Here is a 19,525-nt window from a genome sequence, read left to right as displayed (position 1 = left end):
GTTTTTTAGAATCTGTGATTATTTGGTGCGAGTACATGGTGTTTTTTTTCTTTTGTATAAAGAGCCCAAATTTGCCTGTAGTCATTCTAATTATTGATACACTAAGACTTAAAAGATCTCCATACCTCTTATGTCATTGTTTTGATTTTTTGAAGGACACTATTGAAATCTGTGTTTTAGGAGAGCATTCTGATGGCAGTGTTGCAGATGGGTTGAAGAGGGCAGAGATGCGTAAGGAAGGCCTTTTATTAATGCTGAACCAGGGTGCTTACAGTGGGAATGATGAGAAGGAAATTACGTGGATAAGAGCATTGGGAAAGAAGAATCAATAGGTTTAGGTGAGCGAACACAGGAAGTTTGAGTGAGGGAAAAGGCAGCACTAGTATACTGTGATGTCAGTTCCGGAGCACTGCAGTGATTCATGACTATCATGGAGCAGATTTATTTGATAAAATTTATTTGAATAGGTGGATTTATTTGAATAGAATTATTTAAAAAATGGACAATGCATTTAGTGTGGAAAAATGTAGATCACGCCTTTCAGACACCAGAAAAATCCTTTTATCATCGATGGAAGATGTTATCAACATGACTAGAAGTACCTGTATGTTAATTACCCATAGGTACATAATGAAAGGACCTGTGTATGCAACCACACACTAGCTATTAGAGGGCCTAGAGTATCTAAAAGGTTAGTGTCCATTAGAGAAGAAGAAAGATAAAGTGGTGAGGTACTAGATGCATTAGCATGAATCTTTGAAATTGTAAGTTTGTGGATTGTGATATTTCTAGCTGTCTCTAAGGAAATACAATTTTAGATGTGTATAAGGCAGGCATTCTGGATGCTGTTGGGGAAGATAAACTACAATTAGTAACTGAGCAAATGAAGAACAGGGGTTCTTTGGTACTAAGTACAGAATAAAATTGAGAAGAATAAGAGTCGAAGCTAAGAAACCAGTTAGGGCTATTGGCTAGGTGGCAGTGGATCTGGGGTGAGGTGAACGGATTTGAAATGGCTTTAATTAAGTCCTTGCTGCTAAATATGTAGAAACTGTCTAGGCCTTAGGTTACTTGATTTTTGTGACACTGGTCATTCCTCCCTCGAGATGTGCTGTTCCTTTAACTGCTGTCATACCAGCTCTCTGAGCTGTCTTTCTACTTCTCCCTGGATATTCTAGTTCAGAATTTTTTGCAGAACTTTTTTCTCCCCAATTTCTTAAATATTGATGTTCCTCTGGTTTCTGTTCTAGGTCCTGTTTACTCTCATTCACACAGTCTTCAGGGTGATCTCATTCACTTTCATAGCGTTCATAACCATCTGTGTGCTAATGATTGCCACATTTTAATCTCTGGCCAAGATCTGTCTCCTGAGCAACAGATCTTTATATTCAACTCATATTCAGCACATCCTCTTGGATGTTACACAGGCACCTCCAACTGAAAATAGAACTTTCTTCTCGAACTGCTCCTCCTGTGATCTACATTGCAGTAAATAGCATTGCCATTTTTCTGGTTCCCCAAGCCATACACCAGCAAACATTCTTTTCTTTTTCTTTGGCAGTATAATTTATATACAATAAAATACAGATATATATATACACACACACACACACACACACACACAGTTTGATGAATTTTAATAAATATACACACCTGTATTGTCATCGGTAAATCAAGGTATAGAATATTTTCATTATCCAGAATGTTTCCTCATTTGCCAGCGTTCTGACACCCTCATTCCCATCCTGGGACACTTTTCTTACTGCCTCATCATTTATTAGTTTTCCCTGTTTTTGAACTTCTTGTAAGTGGAGTCATACAGGACACTCTTTTGGTTTCTGGCTCCTTTTGTTTAACTTACAGTTTTTGGAATTTATCCATATTGTTGTATAGATTAGTAGTGTATTCCTTTTTATTGGTGAAGTGGTATTTCCTTCTATGAATATACTACAGTTTGCTTATTCATTATTCTGTTGATGGATATTTGGATTGTTTCTACTTTTTGGCTATTATAAATAAAGCCGATAGGAACACCTTACACAAGTTTTTTTGTGGTCATGTGCTTTCTCTTTATTTATTTATTTATTTGATATTTTAGAGACAGGGACTCATTCTGTCACCAGGCTTGGAGTGCAGTAGTGCAGTCATAGCTCATTGTAACCTCAAGCTCCTGAACTCCAGGGATTCTCCCTTCAGCCTCCCACGTAGCTGGGAATGGGTGTGCACCACCATGCTTGGCTAATTTAATTTTTTTAGTGACAGGGTCTTGCTGGGTTCCTAGGGCTGATCTCAGACTCCTGACATCAGGTGATTTCTCCCACCTCAGCTTCCCACAGTGTTGGGATTACAGGCGTGAGCCACCGCACCCAGCCCACATTATACCTGAGGGTGAAACTGTTGGCTTATACAAGAGGTGCATATTTAACTTGTTAGGTATTGCCACACGGGTTTCCAAAGTAGTTATGTATTTGTACAGTCCCTCCAGCAATGTTGGAAAGTTCCAGTTGCTCTACCTCTTGCCATCATTTGGTATTGTCAGTTTTCTAAGTTCTAGCCATTATAATAGGGCTTGTAGTAGTGTATCATTTTGATTTTGATTTTTAATTTTACAATGACTAAAGATATTTGCACCATTTCATGTGCTAATAGCTCATTCTTATGTCTCATTTTTTGAAGTGTTTGTTCAAATATTTTGCCTATTCTGATTTATTGGGTTGTTTATATTTTTATTTTTATGTAGGAATTCTTTACGTATTTTGGATAGAAGTCCTTTGTCAGGTGTACACACACACACACACACACACACACACACCCCCCCGAGTGTTTTTTCTGTCATGACTTGATGTTTTCTCATTTTCTCAATAGTGCCCTAAGGAAATTTTTGCCTAGTTCAAGTTCTTGAATATATTTTCCTATGTGTTATTTCAGAAGCATTGTAGTCTTAGCTTTTACATTTAGGTCCCTAATCCATCTCAAATTAATCTGTGTGTATGAGGTGAGGTGCAGGTTAAGGTTCATTTATTTCCTATATGCGTATTAACTTATTTCACTGCCATTTGTTGACAAAGTTTTCTTTTCCTTATCAAAAAATTGAGTATGTATCAATGATTCTTTCTATAATCTGAATTTATATATATATATATATATTTTTTTTTTTTGAGACAGAGTTTCGCTCTTGTTGCCCAGGCTGGAGTGCAATGGTGCGATCTCGGCTCACCACAACCTCTGCCTCCCAGGTTCAAGCAATTCTTCTGCCTCAGCCTCCCGAGTAGCTGGGATTACAGACATGTGCCTCCATGCCCGGCTAATTTTGTATTTTTAGTAGACACAGGGTTTCTCAATGTTGGTCAGGCTGGTCTTGAACTCCCAAGCTCAGGTGATCCACCCACCTTGGCCTCTCAAAGTTCTGGGATTATAGGCATGAGCCACCGCACCCAGCCCTGAATTATATTTCATTGATCTATTTGTTTAGTTCTATGTGACTGTTGCTGCCTTACTTACTGTAGCTTTATGATAGGTCATAAAATCTAGTAGTGTAAGCCCTCCAGCTTTTTCCTGCTCCGCCCCCCCAACATTTTCTTATTGTTCTAGGTCTTTTGTATTTGGATATCAAGTTTAGAAGCAGTTTGCCAATTTCTATTAAACAAAAAAAACCTTTTGGGTTTTTGATTGGGATTGCTTTGGATCTAGATCAATTTAGGGAGACTTGACCGCTTAATAATATCATGTCTTCCAATCCATGAAATGGTGTATGTCTCCATTTATTTAAGTATTCTTTAATAGCTCAGCAGTGTTTTATGGTTTTCAGTGTACAGGTCTTTCACACCTTTCTTTAGATTTATTCCTAGTTATTTATTGATATTATATAGAAACACTGATTGATTTTTAATATATTAATTTAAACTCTTGCAATTTGTGGAATTTACTTATTAGTTCTAGTAGTTGGATTTTAAATTTCTTTGGATTTTTCTACGTACACAGTCATAGCACCTTTAAGTAGATTTGCTTCTTCCTTTCCTATACCTATGGCTTTTATTTACTTTTAAAATGCATTATTATAATGGTTTGGACCTTGAGTACATGTGGAATAGAGTGATGAAAGTGGATATCTTTGCCTTTTTTTTTTGATTGTGAGTATAAGATTAGCTGTAGATTTTTTTCTATAAACCCTTTAGCAGATTGAGGAAGCTCCCCTTTCCTCCTAGTTTGTTGAGTGTTTTAAAAAATTTTTAACCAGTAACAGGTATTAAATTGTATCAAATGCTTCTTTTTTTGAATCTTTTAAGATAATCATATAATCATTTTTCTTCATTCTGTCATTGATTGATTTTCAAATATTGTACCAACCTTGTATAGTATTTGAAAATCAGTCAGTAACAGAATGGTATAACCTACTGAGATAAACCCACTTGATCAATTGCTTTGTCCTTTTCATATATTACTAGAGTTGATTTGCTAACATTTTGTTAATGATTTTTGCATTTATGTTCATGTGTAATAATTGGTCTATAATTTTTTTTCCCTATAGTGTTGTTCGTGTCATGTTTTGGTATCAGGGTTGTGTTAACCTCATGAAACAAACTGAAAGCATCCCCTCTTCTTCTTGGAAAGATTTTTGATACTACTGGCATTTTACCAGTGAAGCTATCTGAGCCTAGAGTTTCCTATGTGAGAAGATTTTTAATTACAAATTTAATTTATTTAACAGATAGTGGTTCTTTAGATTTTCTGTTTCTTTTGTTTGTTTTGGAAATTTGTGGATTTTAAACAGTTTGACTATTTCATTTAGGTTTAATTTATTGGCATAGAGTTGCTCATCATTTCTCCTTAATTCCTTTTAACTATCTGAAGGATCCGTAGTGATGTCTTGTCTTTCATGTTTTTGCTGGTAATTTGTTTTCGAGCATCATTCTTTATCTCTCTTCTCTCTCACTTTTCACATCTACGCCATCTTCCCTGTCACTATTTTAATTTAGGACAGAGCCATTTGTTACATGGACTGTTGGAATAACCTCACACTAACCTTCCTGTTTGCAGTCTCTTTTCTCTGTGTGCCATTCACCTTATTACAAGAAGAAATACCTTTCTAAAGTGCAAATGTAGTTAAATCTTTCCCAGCTTAAAACTTTTTAATTGTTTTCTAATGCCTTCAGAATAAAAATCTAAGCACCTTCATATGAAATACAAAACCATTAATGATAAGGTATTGATTTGTTTCATAGATGCCTCTCCTTCCTGTATTTCTTCTCCCTTTTTATCTCTCTCTGCAAGCCATAGGGAACTATACTTCACTGCCTTTGTAGGTATTCTAATTTGTCATTCTTTGTCTTAAACTTGAATGCAGGGTTTCTGATGTGATATGATCAATACTATCTTAGAACTTCTCCTTCAGTGAGATTGTTTTTAATATCTCATTGACATGGTCTCAGTTAACCTTTGTTAATAATTTACTTGACATATTTTTTTATTCAGTGTATCTTCACATTCATAGAAATACATAGCCTCAAAGCACTTTTTTAGTCCAGTTTCAATTTATTACCTCAAATCATATTAAAAAATAGGAATGCATCTGTTTCCTATCACCAGAATACCTATCAGATAGCTACTTGATCTCTCCTTCCCAACAGCAGTGATGACGAGTTTTATTTCAGCTTGAGGGTGTTAGTGTTGATACTGACCACTCACCCATATTACTACATGATATATATTTCTTTCTTTATAGATTCTTTTGATAGTTTGCAAAATCAAGAAACATTTCCAAAATTGGCCAACCAGTTTGGAAGTAAAGCAGTTGTTTCTTTTTTAGTTAGTCCTTCACCTCTTTATCCCCAGGGGAATCAGGATGTCCCATGTTATTTTTCAAAGTCTAAATACTTCAAACTTTTATTCTCCTGTTGGGTTTGAAAGGGGGATGTTATTAGCTCTGTCTTGATGTAGCAGGGGCTCTGAAAGTCTATTTGGATAACACTGAAGATTGGAGGAAATGTGACTCTGTCTGTGTGTTTTAAGCCCCTAAGGTAAGATCAGAAAGCGTCTGGGGCAGTGAGAGCCAAATAGTTGAAGTCATACATTAATTATGGTCATGAATCATTTTTATTTTTAAAGTCTTTACCATTTGACAAGGTTGTTTGCATAGTACCAGTGAAGTTTTAGACAGCACTTTCCTACTTTTAAAGTAACAGGCTATTTTGTTGATTTCTTCTCTGGGTTGATGATGCCTATCATTTTTAGAATTCTGATAACATTTTTAGTAAAAATTGCTGTTTCCTTACTTGAATGAGTAGTCTCTATGTGATTTTTATTTTGATACACTATTTTGAAGTTACAAATATAGGAAACTCCCGCATTGATCTTCCAATTAATCTCCCACTGATGTCAAAAATATCAAATTTTGTAACTGTGCTTTTATGTTCAGACATTAGACATTAAGCCAGCAAATATATTTTGAGTCCCTCCTTTGTGCCACATTCTGTACTTAGCATTTGGAATATACATGAGAAGATGAAATTTATTTTACCCCCAGAAAGATCTAGTAAAATAGGCAAAGAAATAAACAGTTGCTGTAAACTAGGGTTGTATAGTATTTATTGTGGTGCCATACACACATAGCAGATTTCCAGAGGAAGGAGTGTCTATACCTGTCTGTAATAGTCAGGGAAGGCCTTTGAAGAAGAGGTTGCTTGAGCTTCCTCTTAATGGATTAGGAATTTAGTTATCTGTTAAGGGATGTGAAGAACTTGTAGGCACATAGAACAGCTCACAAAGGGGTACAGCAGGAAGAAATGATAGGATATGTTTGGAGAGTTGCTAGTAGTTCAGCATTGCTGGAGATGAGGGTACAAGGTGAAAAATAATCAGGAATGAGACAGGATGTGTCAGCAGGGACTATATCACAAAGGGCCTTACCTGGATGTAAAATTACTGTAGAGCTATCTTTTTAAGAGAGTATTACTGTCAATGTAGATTAAACACACAAACACACCCAGACCATGAGGCAACAGGATGGAGTATAATCTCCTCTATTGGATTCCTTAGGAGCCCTGAGGGATTTGTTGAATTCCTGGTCTCATGAACAAAATAGCTATATTGAGAGTTGGTCCTTTTTATATGACCTAAGAAATCATCAATAACTGTCAGGCAATTTCTAAAAGTACAGAATATATCATGAATATTTCTAGGGTTTACGGTAATAATAATAATAATAATAATATTGGCAGAGGTAGCAATACTGTCAAATGCCTAAGAAAATGAACCTCTCATGTATATGATGACTTTCAGGTTAGGATTGATGACCACCTTTTAAAAACAGAGGTAAAATTCACACACAGTGAAATGCACAGATCTTAGTATAAAATCTGTGAGTTTTGGTGTACTCCTTACCCTAATCAAGACATCAAAGCCAGGTGCAGTGACTCACTCTTGTAATCCCAACACTCTGGGAGGCTGAGGCGGAAGGATGGCTTGAGGCCAGGAGTTTGAGACAAGCCTGGGCATAGTGAGACTCTGTCTCTACAAAAAATTAGCTGGACCCAGTTGCACGCTCCTGTAGTCCCAGCTACTCGGAAGGCTGAGGCAGGAAGATCCCTTAAGTCCAGTAATTTGAGGGGGCAGTGAACTATGGTCATGCCAGTGCACTCCAACCTAGGTGACAAAGTGAGACCCCGTCTAGAAAAATAAAGACTTAGAATATTTCCATCACCTCAGATAGTTGCTTTGTTCCCTCTTCTCTCTATGTCAGTCCCAACCACTCTTGATTTGTCATCATAGGTTGGTTTTACCTGTTCTTGAACTTTGTGAAAAGGGAATTATACAATATGGACTTTTCTGTTTCTGGCTTTTTTCACTCAACATATTGTTTTTGGGATCCATCCATATTGTTGTATGTACCAGTGGTGTGTTCCTTTTTATTGCTAAGTAGATTTTCATTATGTGAATATAGCTCAACTGTCAATTCTTCTCTTTGATAGACATTTGGATTGTTTTCTATGAACATTCTTATACAAAGCTTCTTGTAGACATGTTTTTTATTTTTCTTGGGTAAATACCTAGGAGTAGAATTGCTGGGCCTTAGGTTAAATGTATGTTTAACTTAATAGCTAATACTTTCTAAAAAAGGCACTGTTACTTTATTAGGCTGGTGCAAAAGTAATTGCAGTTCTTGCCCCCCCCCCCCCCCCTTTTTTTTTTTTTTTTGAAACGGAATCTTGCTCTGTCGCCAGGCTGGAGTACAATGGCACGATCTCAGCTCACTGCAACCGCTGCCTCCCGGGTTCAAGCGATTCCCTTGCCTCAGCCTCCCAAGTAGCTGGGACCACAGGCGTGTGCCACCATGCCTGGCTAACTTTTTGGATTTTCGTAGAGATGGGGTTTAACCATGTTGGCCAGGATGGGCTTGATCTCCTGATCTCATGGGTTCTTGCAATTTAAATTTAAATTTAAAATAATTGCAAGAACTGTAGTTACTTTTGCACCGGCCTGATACATTTTTGCCAGCAACGCATGCAAGTTTTAGCTGTTCCACATCGTTGCCAGCATTTAGTGTTGTCATTTTAATTTTATCTATTCTAACAGGTGTGAAATGGCACCTCATTATGATTTTAATGTGCATTTCCCTGATGACTAAGACTTTGAGTGACTTTTCCTATGCTTATTGGCCATTCTTGTATCTTTTTTGTGATGTGTTTATTTCACTCTTTTGTCCATTTTTAATTGACTGTCTTGATTACTGATTTATAAGAATTCTTTATAGTCAGATAGGTGCTTTGCAAATATTTCCTCCCAGTCTGTGGACTGTTTTATTTTCCTAATGGCAGCTTTGTTAAGATTAACAGGTATTTCTCATTTTTTTAAAGTCTAGTTTATTCCTTTTTAGTTTTATGATTAATTCTTTTTATGTCTTCTCTACTGAATATTTGTCTACCTCAAGGTTGCAAGAGATAGTCCTATATTTTTGGCCATAAGTATTATGATTTCAGCTTTTATATTTACTGTGATCCTCTTTAAATTAATTTTTGTGTGTATGAAATAGGAGATGAGATTGATTTTTTTCTATGCTTATTCAGTGTTCCATAGCACCTTTGTTTAAAAAACTTTGTTTTCTGCACTGATTTGCCTTGATTCCTTTGTCAAAAATTAATTTGCTGTATATGTGTAGGAGTATTATGGTGCACTTTATTCTCTTCTATTGATCTATTTGTTTTTTAATCTCCATGACCATGCCATATTATCTTAATTATGTAACTTAATAGAAACTCTTGAAATCTGGCCTATTTCAAGATTGGTTTGTCACTTCTAGATTATTTGCTTTTCTATATAAATTACAGTATCAGCTTATTAATTTCTGTCAAAAACAAAATCCTTTGGGACTGTGATTGGGAGTCTCAAGCTATTTACCCATTTGGGAAAAGCTGACATCTTTAACAATATGGAATCTTCCAGTCCATGTACATGTATTTTTTACTTACTAGTTCTTCTTTATTGTAGCAATGTTTTGTGACTTCAGGGTTGAGTCTTGCACATCTTTTATTTCATCCCTAAATATTTTATGTTTTTTGATGCTGTCATTAAAGTATTATTTAAGAATTTCGTATCTCAATTGTTTGGGGCTAATACAGGAATACCTTGGAGATACTGAGGATTTGGTTCCGGGCTACCCCAGTAAAGCAAATATCGCAACAAAGCAGTAAAGCAAATATTGCAATAAAGCGAGTCACATGAACTTCTTGGTTTCCCAGTGCATATAAAAGTTATGTTTACACTATGCTGTAGTCTATTAAGTGTGAAATAGCATTATGTCTAAAAACAATGTACATACCTTAATTAAAACATCTTTTATTGCTAAAAAATGCTAATGATCATCTGAACCTTCAGCAAGCCATATCTTTTTGCTGGTGGAGGATCTTGCCTCCATGTCAATGGCTGCTGATTGATCAGATTGGTAGTTACTGAAGGTTGGAGTGACTGTGACAATTTCTTAAAATAAGACAACATGAAGTTTGACATATCAGTTGACTCTTCTTTCATGCATGATTCTCTGTATCATGCAATGCTGTTTGATAACATTTTACCCAGAGTAGAACTTCTTTCAAAATTGGAGTCAGTCCTTCCCCTCAAACCCTGCCACTGTTTTATCAGCTAAGTTTATGATGATATAAATTTTTTGTTGTCATTTCAACAGTGTTTATAGCTTCTTCACCAGGAGTAGATTCCATCTCAAAAAACCACTTTTCTTGCTCAACTATAAAAAGTAACTCCTCATCCAATCAAGTTTGATCATGAGATCACAGCAATTCAGTCATACCTTCAGGCTCCACTTATAATTCTAATTCTCTTGCTATTAAAACCATGTCTGCAGTTACTTCCGCCACTGAAGTCTTGAACCCCTCAAAGTCATCCATGAGGGCTGGAATCAGCTTCTTCCAAACTCCTGTTAATGTTGATATTTTTACCTACTCCCATGAATCATGAATGTTCTGAATGGCATTCAGAATGGTGAATCCTTTCCAAAATGTTTTCCATTGATTTTGCCCAGATCCACTAGAAGAATGAATTATCTATGGAAACTCTAGCCTTATGAATGTATTTCTTAAATAATAATACTTGAAAGTTGGAATGCCTCCTTCATCCATGGGCTACAGAATAGATAATGTGTTGGCAGACGTGAAAACATTAATCTCCTTGTACATGCCCATCAGCACTCTGGGGTGACCAGGTGCATTGCCAATGAACAGTAATATTTTGAAAGAAATCTTTTTTTCTAAGCATTAGGTCTCAAGAGTCCTAAAATATTCGTAAAACCGTGCTGTAAACAGATGCATTGTCATCCAGGCTTTGATGTACCATTTATAGAACACAGGCGGAGTAGATTTAGCATAATTCTTAAGGGCCCCAGGATCTTCAGAGTTGTAAATGAGCGTTAGCTTCAACTTAAAATCAGCAGGTACATTAACCCCTAATAAGAGAGTCAGCCTGTCCTTTGAAGCTTTGAAGCCAAGCATTGACTTCTCCTCTCTACCTGTGAAAGTCCTAGATGGCATCTTCTTTCAACAGAAGACTGTTTCATCTATGTTGAAAACCTGTTGTTTAGTATAACCACCTTCACTGATGATCTTAGCTAGAGCTACCGAGTAACTTATTGCAGCTTCTCCATTAGCACTTCCTGCCTCACCTTACACGTCGATGTTCTGGAGATGGCTTCTTTCCTTAAACCTCATAAACCAATCTCTGCTGTCTTCCACCTTTTCTTCTGCAGCTTCCTTACCTCTCTCAGCCTTCAAAAATTTGAAGAGAGTTAGGTCCTTGCTCTGAATTAGGCTTTGGGTTAAGAGAATGTTGTGGCTGGTTTGATCTTCTATCCAGACCAGTAAAACTCTTTCCGCATCAACAATAAGGCTGTTTTACTTTATCATTCACGTGTTCACCGGAGTAGCACTTTTAATTTCCTTCAAGAACTTTTCCTTTGCATTCACAACTTGGCTGACTGTTTCATGCAAGAGGCCTAGCTTTTGACTTATCTTGGCTTTTCACATCCCTTCCTCACTAAGCTTTGTCATTTCTAGTTTTTGATTTAAAGTGAGAGATGTAGGACTGTTCTTTTCACTTGAACACTTAGAGGCCACTGTAAGGCTTGACCCAATTTCATTATTGTTGTGTCTCAGGGAATATGGAGGCCCAAGGCGAGGAAGAGAGACTGGGAATGGCCAATTAGTGGAGCAGTCAGAACACACAACATTTATCAATAAAGTTCACTATCTTATATGGGTGCAGCTCATGGTGCTCCAAAATAATTATAATAGCAACACCAAAGATCACTGATCACAGATCACCATAACAGATATAATAATAATGATAAAGTTTGAGATATTGTGAGAATTACTAAAATGTGACAGAGACATGAAGTGAGTACATGCTGTTGGAAAAATGGCTCCAGTAGACTTGATTGACTCAGGGTTGTCAAAAACCTTCAATTTGTTTATTTTTTTAAAGCAATATCTATGAAGCACAATAAAGCAAAGTGCAGTAAAGTGAGGTATGCCTACATACAGAAATATCATTGTTTTTTTTTTGTATATTGACCTTATATCCCATGACCTTGCTAAATTAACTTATTAATTTTAGTGTTTGTTTTGTAGATTTCTGATGATTTCCCACATGACAATTATGTCATCTACAAATAAAGACAGTTTGACCATTTGGTATGGAAATGTATAAGAAATACATGAGCTATATTTAAAGATAAAGAAACCAGGCTCAGTGGCATAGTGCTGTAATCCTAATACTTTGAGAGGCGGGCAGATTGCTTGAACACAGAGTTTGAGACCAGTCTGGGCAACATGGTGAAACCTCGTCTCTGCAAAAAATACAAAAATTAGCCAGGCGTGGTTGTGCATGCCCGTAGTCCCAGCTATCTAGGGGCCTGAGGTAGGAGAATCACTGGAGCCTCGGAGGTCAAGCCTGCAGTAAGCCGTGTTTGTACCACTGTACTCCAGCCTGGGCGACAGAGTGACACCCTGTCTCAAAATAAAATTAAACTAAAATAAAGATAAAGAGACCAAGAAGCAAAAACACAAAACCATAACTTAAAAATAAAAATAGCTCTTAATATTTTCAGTGCTCCTTGAAAGAGACCTTACTGAAAATGTAGTTGCTAGTTTGAACCTGGCCAAGTATTTAATTCCTCCTATTTGTCTTTTCTATCATCTTTTGCTTTTTTCTTATCTCTTTGAGAGTGCTATCTGCTTTGATTCAACCTTCTCAGCTGGGATTACTGTGAATTCCTTTTTTCTTTATGGATACCTAGAAGTAATAGTCGCCTTTGATAATGGTGATACTCTCTCGGTGACTTTAGCAATCCACTTAATTTCACTGGGCCTCAGTTTCCATATCTGTAAAATGATAGGATTTTACTATATTACTTTCTCAGGGCTCTTCCCGACTCCTTTGAGTTCTTCATCTTACCTGACAATACATCAGAGGCAGGCAGGCAGGTATAAAAAGGGTGTTTTAGAGCTTTAATGTTTTAGGATTTATTGTATTCCTTGTTATTTCATTGTGAATATGCTAGATAATTAAATAAATTGGGTTCATTATTAAATCTTTGTATCCTCAAGGTTTGTCATTTATATCTGAGGCTCTTTGTTGAGTTTACTGTCAACTCATTTACATTTTTCTATAACTTATATTTCTAGGCTTCATAGAGCCCAGTGTGCAATTAAACAGACTCAGGTAACTGTTCAGAAAATTGGGAAGGAAATTGAAGAAAAACTAAGACTCACATCTACAAGCAATGAGCTGGTAGGTTTTTATGTATTTACCTGTTTACACTTCTTGTTTTCTAAAGGAGAGTATCATATTCTTCTAGGGTTAATTTTAAAAAACCCTTTAGATAGTTTTTATCTTATTAATGTTCTACTGAGAGTTCTATTGGCATTTAAATGTTGGAAATAAACTTTCCCATCTGCTAATAGTGTAACACGCAAAGTGCCTGCTTTATTCTGCTAGATGAAACTTTATATTACATAAAATTACTTAGAAGATAATTAACAGGCAGTTTTATTAATGTGAACTCTAAACATGAATTATATAGTGAATGAAAAATAGCTGCCAGGAGGAAAAAAAATAAACTATGGGAGCTAATCTACTTTTAAAAGATGAATTTAAAAAGTATTTGGACTGAGCAAAATAAGTCTGGTTTGTGGACAGTGATCTCTTTTGGGAAAACTCTTATTAAGGAGCCATTTCCAAAGAAACAGAAATCCTAACCCAAACGGGCAGATTGAAGATATTAATATAATTTTGAGTTGTTTTTCCTAGTGGAGTGGAAAAAATGTCTATTTTGTAATGAATATTGTGTTTTTGTAAGCACAGTAGTGGGTATGGCTAATAAACTGAGCTTTTTTAAAAAGCCATTTGGGTATGAATAGCTTTTGAGGAACTTTGTGCTGTGGATTGGACTTAAAATAAAATTCAGATCTTCAAATTAAGTTCTAGATAAAATTATTTAAATATTTGTTTGTGTGAACTCATTATCACAGATAGGCATCTTCCTATTGTCATTTACACCCGTCTCAGCTTAGCAGAGGGCCTTTACAGCCCCAAACGAAAGCTTTTTGTTGCCTTGAAGATCTGCCCAAGATAATCATATAGTAGAAGTGTAGAAAAGCAGCAATGCACTTAACCTTGCAGAAACTTCCCTCTCATGGAATTTAAAATTAATATGTTAGTTCAAACTGTATACAGTTGCTGATTTTATAGCTAGTGCTATACTTGGCAGGTAGCAAACATACAAAATAGGGTAGCTGCAATAGGTGTAGTAGTAATTCTTATTATTCACGTGACTTTCCTTGTCTATAAAAGCATCTTCCATTTCAAAGATGCTGTTAAACCACCTCTTGTTGTAACTTAGCCCCAGCAGAAGACTAAATTTCAGACTATTGAAGGGCGACGAAAAATCACTGATTTTAATTCTTTCTGTAGTGTATAAAAATGCTGGATTTTTAGAACCTTTGGGGAAAATTGCTAGGTTTTATTTTTGTTTTCCTCTCCCAAGGCAAGACTGTTAAATACTTGTTTCATTAAATGACAGCATATGCTGTATCTCAGTGTGGAAAAATGTATTTTTAATCCCGTTTTTAAAAGAATATAAGTGGTGACACAGAGCAAGGTAACAGAATGTGTGAGTTTAAAGAGGTCAAGTTCAGAGGTTCACTGTGTGTTTTTATGCTGCCTAGTCAACACAGAAGAAAAATCACTGGATTTTTGAACTGAACGTGAACCTAGAAATCATCTAGTTCCCTAATAACCCCATTCAAAACTATAGCCCCCTCAGTACATTCTGTCCCTTTTCCTGCTTTATTGTTCCCTGTAATATTCATTATCATTTACCATGATACATATTTTGCATAATTTTCTATCTCTCTAAACTCTGTAAGGCGAGGGATTTTTGTCTCTCTCTTTTTTTTTTCTTCTTCTTTTTTTTTACATTGGTGTATTTCCAGCATCTAGAAAAGTGTTTGCCGCACAGTAGGTGCTCAGTAAGTATTTGTTGAATTTAAGAATGAATCTAGCATAATGTCCTCTTAAAATAGGACGGTAAAATGAAGCTTAAAGAAGGGAAACAGCTTTCCCACAATCATTTGACATAGAGACAGATAATCTGGTTTACTTGTTTCCTTTTAGAGAATGTTAGAGAATAATGCCATCTACATGTTAATTAGTGAGTCACTTTAAGGTTTACCTGTAGCATATTAGAAAACTTTACTATTTGTCTTTTACTCATTTACTTTTCAACTTGGCCCATGGCCATTGTATTCCAACCCATCCATTTCCAATATTTAAGAAATAATTTTCATTTTAACCTAAGTAAAAATTCAGCAAGAAGGCATATTTGATGTTGAAAGAAATCGGATTAACTTCCAAGACCACGTGTGATTAACTGTGTTATAAGAAATTGGGTTCATACTTGGTGACTTTCAAAAATTTGGCATCTTCTCACATTACATGAATGCCTAATGTTTTTTGGCATTTAATTATATTTATGAAATTTCTGCTGTTGTCATTTTGAATTTTTACTTACGTTTTATAATTTTTTTGTTTGTTTCAAGGTGAGATCTCACTGTGTTGCCCGGACTGCTCTTGAACTCCTGGCCTCATGTGGTCCTCTCACCTGAGCCTCCCGAGTAGCTGGGATTATAGGCGTGTACCATCACGCACAGTTTGTTTCAGATTTTGTCAAATTCCTTTCCCATTATCTGTTTAGATAAATGTATGTTTTTTGTCTTCTGGTATTATGGTGAAATACATTGGTTGATTTTTTTTTTTTTTTTTTTTGAGACGGAGTCTTGCTCTGTCCCCCAGGTTGGCGTGCAGTGGCACGATCTCAGCTCACTGCAAGCTCTGCCTCCCAGGTTCACGCCATTCTCCTGTCTCAGCCTCCTGAGTAGCTGGGACTACAGGCGCCCACCACCACGCCCGGCTGATTGTCTTTTTAGTAGAGACGGGGTTTCACCATGTTAGCCAGGATGGTCTCAATCTCCTGACCTCGTGATCCGGCCGTCTTGGCCTCCCAAAGTGCTGGGATTACAGGTGTGAGCCACTGTGCCCGGCCGGTTGATTTTTTAATGTTAACCCAACTTTGCATTCCTGGGGAGAGCCCTCTTGGTCATGGTGAATTACTTTTTAACACTTATTATTGGATTTAATTTGTTAAAAAATTTTAAAGAAATTGTGTGTATGTATTTATAAAGAATGTTAGTCTGTAGTTTGTTTTCTTGTAATCTCTTTGTCTCATTTTGTTGTCAGGGTGACGTTGGCCTCAACTCACTTTTGGAAAGTGTTTTCCCCCTTTTTGTTTTCAGGAAGAATACGTGTGGAATGGGAATGTTAGGTAGAATTTACATTGAAGCCATCTGGGTCTGGAGGATTTTTTGTGGGAAGGTTTTTGATCTGGGAATTAAGTTTCTTTAATAATTTACCTTTTGCATGAACTTTGGTAGCTTGTGTCTTTCAAGCATTTGTCTACTTCATTTAAGAGGTCAGTCTTTTTACATTTTAGCTATTCTAGCACTTATATAGCATTTTCTCTTTTTGTTCTGAATCGTATTTCCATGATGAGCATTTTTTCATATCCTATTGGATATGCATGCATCTTTTAAGAATTATCAGTTTAGTGGCCCATGCCTGTAATCCCAGCAATTTGGGAGGCCAAGGCAGGTGGTTCACTAGGTCAGGAGTTCGAGATCAGCTTGGCCCATATGGTGAAATCCTGTTTCTAATAAAAGTAGAAAAAATTAGCTGGGCATGGTGGCGTGCATCTGTAGTCCCACGCACTTGGGAGGCCGAGGCAGGAGAATCACTTGAACCCGGGAGGCAGAGGTTGCAGTGAGCCAAAATTGCGCCACTGCATTCCAGCCTGGGTGACAGAGTGAGACTCCATCTCAAAAGAAAAAGAAAGAAGTATCAGTTAAAATATTTTTGCCCACTAAAAATAAACTCTTTATTTTAGATTTGTAGGAGACTTGCCAAGATAATTCAGAGAGTTCCCACATACCTTTCATCTGGTTTCTCTAATGTTAACATCTTACATAACCATGGTACGTTTGACATGGTGTGTGGTTAATTAAAAAAAGGACATTGATATGATATTATTAACTATGGATTTTATTCACATTTCACCAGTGTTGCCATTAATGTCTTTTTGAAAATAAATAAACTTTGAATTTTAGAAGAGTTTTAGATTGATAGAATTATCACAAAGATAGTACAGGGACTTACCCTATATGTACCACACCCAATTTCTCCTATTATTAATATCTTGCTTAATGTGGTACATTTGTTACAATTGATGAACCTATATTGATAAATTATTGTTAACCAAGGTCCATGGAACCAAGGTTCAGTTTTTTTTTTTTCCCAGCTTTTAACTAATGTCCTTTTTCTATTCCATAATCCTATCCAGGAAAATATACTGCATATAGTAATAGTAATCATACTTCCTTAGATTCTTCATGGTTTTGAAAATCTTTCAGACTTTTCTTATTTTTGATGACCCTGACAGTTTTGAGGGCTTTAATGGGGCAGGTATTTTACAGAATATTCCTTAATTAGGATTTGTCTGATGTTTTTCTGTTGATTGACTGGGTTCTGATGCCTATTTTTGTTTCAGTATTTAGTCCAGGAAACCACATTGGATTTAGTCATCATTTTTTCCTAGTCTTCTCCGATCTATGTGTTTCTCTGTTTTCCTTTTTAAAATCACTGACTAATCACTGTTGATGTAAACCTCGGTCTTTTGGTTAAGGTAGTATCTCCCAGGTTTCTCCAATACAAAGTTCCCTTTCTATACTCTGTTTTTTGAAAACAAGTTACTTAGTTAGCCTACAATCAAGAGGAAGGGAATTAAATTCCACCTCCTGGATGGAGGAATATGTACATATATTATTTGAAATTCTTTGAGAGGAAAATGTGTCTCTTCTCCCACCACTTATTTGTTTATTTAATGACTTGCTAGTGTGGGCTCATGCATGTTTATTTTATACTTTGGGTTACAATCCAGTACTATGTTATTTATTTTCTTGCTCAGTTTTGGATTTGGCCATTGAGAGATCTTTCCAGTTGGCTCTTACGTCCTTTTGATACACCCCTATCTCTTTGTTCGTTTTTAAAAGACTTCCTTACTCCTTGGCACTATATGATCCAGTCTCATCTTGTGTTTTCCCCATCCCAGCCCTAGAATTAGCCATTTCTCCAAGAGCCCTGTTCTTTTTGTTTAATAATGATATTAAACAAATATTAAATGTTATTAATTTAATTAAAATATTAAATGATTTAATATTTTAATTAAAAAATTAAATTTAATATTAAAATATTAAATTTAATATCAAATATTAAATAATGATATTAAACAAGATGTGGGCTTGTTGCCACTGGATTGCTTCTAGGATCTCTCAGTGGACAGAGCTATGTATGCACATGTTTCTATCTCTCTCTCTATGTATTAAAATGAGTTGGGGCCGGGCATGGTGGCTCATGCCTATAATTCCAGCACTTTGGGAGGCCGAGGTGGGCGGAACACAAGGTCAGGAGATAGAGACCATCCTGGCTAACACGGTGAAACCCCACTCTACTAAAAATACATTTAAAAAAATTACCTGGGTGTGGTGGTAGGCACCTGTAGTCCCAGCTACTCGGGAGGCTGAGGCAGGAGAATCACTTGAGTCTGGGAGCCTGAGGTTGTAGTGAGCCGAGATCGCACCACTGTACTACAGCCTGGGCGACAGAGCGAGACTCCGTCTCACAAAAAAAAAAAAAAAAAAAAAAAAAAGAAAAAAGAAAAGAAAAGTTAATACGAATTATTTATACTTTAATACCACAAAGTGCTTTCTAGCTGTCCCCTTCATGTTGTTTATTTGTATTATCTTTTTCTGATAGTGAGAAACCTGGCTCCCATTATCTGTCATTTATGTACTCATTTGTTCAGTCCTAGTATACGTGTAAAGTAGTTTCAGATTTGTTTTCTCTTGCTCCTGCTGTCTTCTTTAAGGAAATAAGGTCTTGCTCTGTCACCCAGGCTAGAGTGCAGTGGCACGATCATTGCTCACTGCAGCATCAAACTCCTAGGCTCAAGTTGTCCTGCCTCAGCCTCCTGAGTAGCCACCTGCCCAGATAATTTTCTATTTTTTGTAGAGGCAGACTTGCTGTATTTCTCAGGCTGGCCTCAAACTCCTGACCTCAAGCAATCCTCCTGCTTCAGCCTCCCGAAGTCTTTTCTCTTTTTTATTGAAATGGAGTCTCACTCTGTTGCCCAGGCTGGAGTACAGTGGCACGATCTGGGCTCACTGCAAGCTCCGCCTCCCGAGTTCACACCATTCTCCTGCCTCAGCCTCCCAAGTAGCTGGGACTACAGGCGCCCGCCACCATACCCAGCTAACTTTTTTTTTTTTTTGTATTTTTAGTAGAGATGGGATTTCACCATGTTAGCCAAGATGGTCTCAATCTCCTGACCTTGTGATCTGCCCACCTTGGCCTC

The 19,525-nt window shown here is 36.6% G+C and overlaps 1 protein-coding gene across 1 annotated transcript in view; it reads left to right on the top strand.

The window, feature by feature from the left end:
* UVRAG (UV radiation resistance associated) overlaps positions 1-19,525 on the top strand; it is a 339,596-nt gene that overhangs the window by 138,107 nt on the left and 181,964 nt on the right. Inside the window, exon 7 of the mRNA XM_012002017.1 lies at positions 13,188-13,293. Coding sequence (XP_011857407.1) covers positions 13,188-13,293 — 106 coding nt within the window. The remainder of the gene's footprint in view (positions 1-13,187; positions 13,294-19,525) is intronic.

This window comes from Mandrillus leucophaeus, unplaced genomic scaffold, assembly GCF_000951045.1.
Source record: "Mandrillus leucophaeus isolate KB7577 unplaced genomic scaffold, Mleu.le_1.0 Scaffold674, whole genome shotgun sequence".
In the NCBI taxonomy this organism is placed as follows: Eukaryota; Metazoa; Chordata; class Mammalia; order Primates; family Cercopithecidae; genus Mandrillus; species Mandrillus leucophaeus.
This window is presented reverse-complemented; position numbering and strand designations above follow the sequence as displayed.